At 40.5% G+C, this 4,989-nt stretch overlaps 1 protein-coding gene across 1 annotated transcript; it reads left to right on the top strand.

Moving 5' to 3' along the window:
* The first annotated feature begins 766 nt into the window (after positions 1–766).
* NAP1L2 (nucleosome assembly protein 1 like 2) lies at positions 767–3,343 on the top strand. The gene has a single exon (XM_014832022.3). The coding sequence runs from the start codon at positions 1,175–1,177 to the stop codon at positions 2,528–2,530; it is 1,356 nt and encodes a 451-aa protein (XP_014687508.3). The 5' UTR covers positions 767–1,174; the 3' UTR covers positions 2,531–3,343.
* The last annotated feature ends 1,646 nt before the right edge of the window (positions 3,344–4,989 follow it).

The following is a 4,989-nucleotide window of genomic DNA, read 5'->3' as shown; positions in this document are numbered from 1 at the left end:
GTTATGAATTTTTTAAAGAAATATTTCTTTACATTTGAGCATTTCTTTTTAAAATTCCCAATGACTTTAAAGACAGCATCAAGAAAGAAGAAGTGTCAATATTAGGACTAGGTTACTGATAAGCCAGATAACTGGTTTATTGTCTTGTGTGTTCACTTGTCATACAGTTGGATACAGCACTTTGGCTCTTTATCACAGCTCCTCTTTCACTCTATCCCCCATCTAACCTCCTTTCACCACCCCACTCCCCACCCCAGGAAATGCTATGAGGATTTTCCAATCTAAAATTACTGCTCACTTATCATGTAGCTTGTGGAAAACACAGAAAAACAGAATATATAATATTTAAATCACTGGCAGTTACACCACTCTGAGACCAGCATTGCTAATTTTTTAGTGTTTTGCCTTCTAGCCTCTCTTTATAAGTTCCTCCACCAACCACCTCTCCCCTTCCCAGAACCCAGACTAAAATGGATGGGACAGACTTAGGATGGATAGATGCCTTGTCCTCTCTTAGCTCTTTTGGAATTATAAAAGTATAATACCAGTTTAAAATTTAAAAAATAAACTAATAAAATCAGGATTTCTACAAAACTCGGGGGTGGGGGGAGGTGGAGAACCAATGGGAGGTGGATGAACCAGCCATATTAGATAACCTGGGAAGGTGAGCAGAATTGGAAACTTTAGATCTAATAATTTATTGGCTCAGGGTTTGTCAATCACTACAGTCCAACAAATAAGATTAGAGCTGAGTTGTGGAGGAGGGAGGGAGTGACGCAGCAATCTATTTGCACCACGAAAATCTAGTCAAGAAGGCTGCGTAATCATATTGCGGCACGGTTTTCTGTGGCAGCAGCTGCTTGCGGCGTAGGTCTGTCCACGGCGGCTCTCTGCAGTCTCTAGCTCTTTACTGCAGGACCAGTTACGGCGACCATCCCCGCCCTCTGCACCCCAACACAGGCCACCGCTGCCTCAGTCTGGTTCTCACAGTCTCAGCGCTGCCTTTATACCGGCATCAGCCTCCACTGTTGCTCCCGCAGTTCGACCGTTACCATTCCTTCCACCTCTGCCCCAGCCACCGCCGCTTCTGATATTCCGGTGAGTCTTTCCCCGCGGAGGTCAGGTCTCCTGATCTTGGCGGTAGCCACCTTAGGTGTGTACGGTCTTTTGAAAAATGGCCGAGTCAGCCGACTACAAGGAACTGTTAGAATCCAGTCAAGAAGAGGCTGGTAATAAGGTAATGATGGAGGGACCCAGGGAACAGCCAGAGCGCGGTGAAGATGCCGCAGCTGGGCCTGGGGAAGAAGGGGAAAGAGGTGAAGATGCTGCTGCTGGGTCCGGGGAAGGCGGGGAAAAAGGTGAAGATACTGATGAAGACTCAGACCCAGACCGTCCAAAAGGACTTACCGGTTATCTTTTAGATACTGACTTTGTTGAAAGTCTACCTGTGAAAGTTAAGTACCGTGTGTTAGCCCTCAAAAAGCTTCAGACTAGAGTTGCCAATCTAGAATCCAAATTCCTAAGGGAATTTCATGACATTGAAAGAAAGTTTGCTGAACTGTATCAACCCTTATTGGAAAAAAGACGTCAGATTATCAATGCAATCTATGAACCTACAAAAGAGGAATGTGCACATAAATCAGACTCTGAGGATTATGATGAGGAAGAGATGTATGATGAGGAAGAGATGTATGGTAATGAGGAAAGTCTTGTACATGAGTACATGGATGAGGATGATGGTTATGAGGAAGATTATTATGATTATGCTGTTGAGGAGGAGGAGGATGACGAAGACGATGACGATGATGATGATGATGACATCGAGGCTACCGGAGAAGAGAATAAAGAAGAGGATCCTAAAGGAATTCCTGATTTTTGGCTGACTGTCTTAAAAAACGTTGACACACTCACTCCTTTGATTAAGAAATATGATGAGCCTATTCTGAAGCTCCTGACAGATATTGAAGTGAGGCTTTCAGATCCTGGTGAGCCTCTCAGTTTCACTCTAGAATTTCACTTCAAGCCCAATGAATATTTCAAAAATGAGCTGTTGACAAAGACCTATGTGCTGAAGTCACGGCTAGCATTTTATGATCCCCATCCCTATAGAGGAACCGCAATTGAGTATTGCACAGGCTGTGAGATAGACTGGAATGAGGGAAAGAACGTCACTTTGAAAACCATCAAGAAGAAGCAGAAACACCGGATCTGGGGAACAATCCGAACTGTGACTGAAGATTTTCCCAAGGATTCATTCTTCAATTTCTTTACTCCTCACGGAATCAGCTCAAATGGAAAGGATGGAAATGATGATTTTTTACTTGGTCACAATTTACGTACTTACATAATCCCAAGATCAGTATTATTTTTCTCAGGTGATGCACTGGAATCTCAGCAGGAGGGAGTAGTTAGGGAAGTTAATGATGCAATTTATGACAAAATTATTTACGATAATTGGATGGCTGCAATTGAGGAGGTTAAAGCCTGTTGCAAAAATCTTGAGACAATAGTAGAAGACATTGATCGCTAAAGCAGAGTGTACTTGGCTGTGAACTTAATTGGTCTAGATCTAGTTACTCAAGATACGAGAAGTTAATTACAGTCTTGTGTTCTGAATTTTTCTTGTAGCGTCAGTTAAAACATATTTCTCAACACTGATTCATTTGACCTTGCATTTTAGTAACAGAATGCTTTTGGGAAGTATAGACTGTGGTAAATGATTTAAGACGTTAACATAGTGTTGTGTAGTTTAATCCTTCTGAAGTCCTTTTGTTATGTAGCTATTAATCTGTGGCTGTAAATATTATCAGAACTGGTAAATGATATCAATATTTATTTAGAAAGAAAATCTTGGCTAACCAACCCAAGGTTTTTTGCTGCTGTTGTTCGCTTCTTGTATTTGTGTTTTCTTAGTCCTTTAGCTGGTGAGTTTAATTTCATTTGTGCCCGCTTCATTTTGCAATAAACATGCAGTAGAGTTTAAAACTTCAATGCCTAAGAAGAAGCCTGCACATGTTTAAGAATTTCAGGCAAAACTACGTTTATTGTTAATAACAGCTTGTTCATAGGCTCTTGTATTTTATGTGACCATGATAAATACTGAAACGTAGTCGTATTGAGGTTATTGTTTATCAGTGAAGTGTTAATCACAGTATTTTCAAAAGATTGCCGCATATTGTTTGTGTAATTGTGTAAACTGTAATACAGTGTATGATTTCTCTTTTCCTATAGTACATTTAATCATTCATTGAAAGTTATCACTTTACCATTTACGAAAGTATTTTTCTTGTTCTTTCACTGCAAAATAAAATGAATAAAAATTTTGGTGGTTCAGGTTTTAAAACTGATCTTTTTTTGTGATTATAAGAGTAATAAGTTCATTGGAGGACATATGGAAAATACTAAAAAAATACATTAATTAAAACCAAAATCCGTATACCCACTCCTCAAGGATAAGCACTATTAATGTTTTGATTTATTTTCTACTATTCTTTTTCTATGTGTTTATATATGCATGCAAGTTTACTAACACTATACTTAGCTGTAGAAAGAAAGTGTATCTTTTTTTATTGTTTAGAATTTATCTAGTCTTAATCCTGAGTCCACCTCCACCCCCAGGGTTACAGAAAAACAAAAATCTTAATGTGAATCAGTCCAGTAAACTCACTGCTATTTAATAATTTAAACACTGTGTAAATACAGGTTTCTGTGTCTTAGTCTATATTTCAGATTTCCCTGCTTTTCCACAATGTCACCTGGATGTATAGGGGCTTTTACTGCTTTATGACATGATGGGGGCGCACTGGCTGGGGACAACGGGATGTGGTTGGTCAGAGAGCTGACTTTATCCTGGAGCTGACTTTGCCTTCCTCACATGTGAGACTCCAAAGGTTTAGCTTCCCCCTTTGGCAGACTCTGTGAATGTCACATCTATCCCTCTGGGACAGCAGGGAACTTCTTAATCTCTTACATGCCATGAGAGAGCTGAGAGTGGCTAGGAAGTGCTAACTCTGTCTCGTTATTGCTGCCTAGCCACTCTTCCATGCCAGGTGGTTGTGATGTGATCCCACAGAATTATAAAATGAAAGTGGAACAAAAGCTCCGCTACTCGTGACCTATTCTTCCACTATTGAACATACCTCCTCCTTCGGATTTTGGCTCAGAGAGGTAAGTTTATAACACTGCTTGCTTTTCTCGCCTTTGTCTCATCTCTCTGCAGTCAAGTGGGGAGGGAAGCATGGGCTTTTTCTTTCCTCTCCCTGTTTGGACAGGACCTTCCTTTAATATCATACCTTTCTACCAGGGACAATGGTAGATGCTGACCTGCCTTTCTCTAGGGTTGCAATAGTTGACAGCGTATAGGGAAACAAAGACAACTTACTATTTAGGGGAACCAAATCAGGAAATAACTTCCAATGTATACTTAGTAAATGGAGACTTTTTCACACCTTTCATCACCGTTCATCTTAACCTATATTAAATTGCTGATCCCCCCAAACTCCTCCCCCACACACAAAGATTGGGCCCCTTTTAATTGTGGTTACTATTACTGAACATTAAAATGTTAGAAATATGGGTGTGTCTTTCCTGATATTTCATGGAGGAGGATCAGGCATCTTGAAGTTCCTCCAGTCCCCTTTCTCTTGCTTCCATAAGATGGAGCAGTAAAGCTGTTCCTGGGCTTTCTATAAGAGCAGGCCATGCCTTTTTGCTGTATCTCACATGTCAGTGGCCTCCAGCCAAAAACCACCCATATTTGAACAAGTTGGATTTATTCATTATTGCTGTGAGGGCGAACATGCGTCATGGGGAACTGTTGTATTTTATCAGTAAGTGGGTGTTATAAAACATTGCAGGATTTGGGCTTTAGTTGCGGGATTTGGTGGAGGGTCTAAGGAGGTAGGGGGTTACTCTATATCATTGGGACAATTTTATGATTGGTAGCTCACATCTTATCTATAGGGAGAAGAGACTAGAATAAAGTTAAGG

Source organism: Equus asinus, chromosome X (genome assembly GCF_041296235.1).
Source record: "Equus asinus isolate D_3611 breed Donkey chromosome X, EquAss-T2T_v2, whole genome shotgun sequence".
Classification (NCBI taxonomy): domain Eukaryota; kingdom Metazoa; phylum Chordata; class Mammalia; order Perissodactyla; family Equidae; genus Equus; species Equus asinus.
Note: the sequence above shows the minus strand (reverse complement) of the source record. Positions and strands in the feature narration are given on the sequence as shown.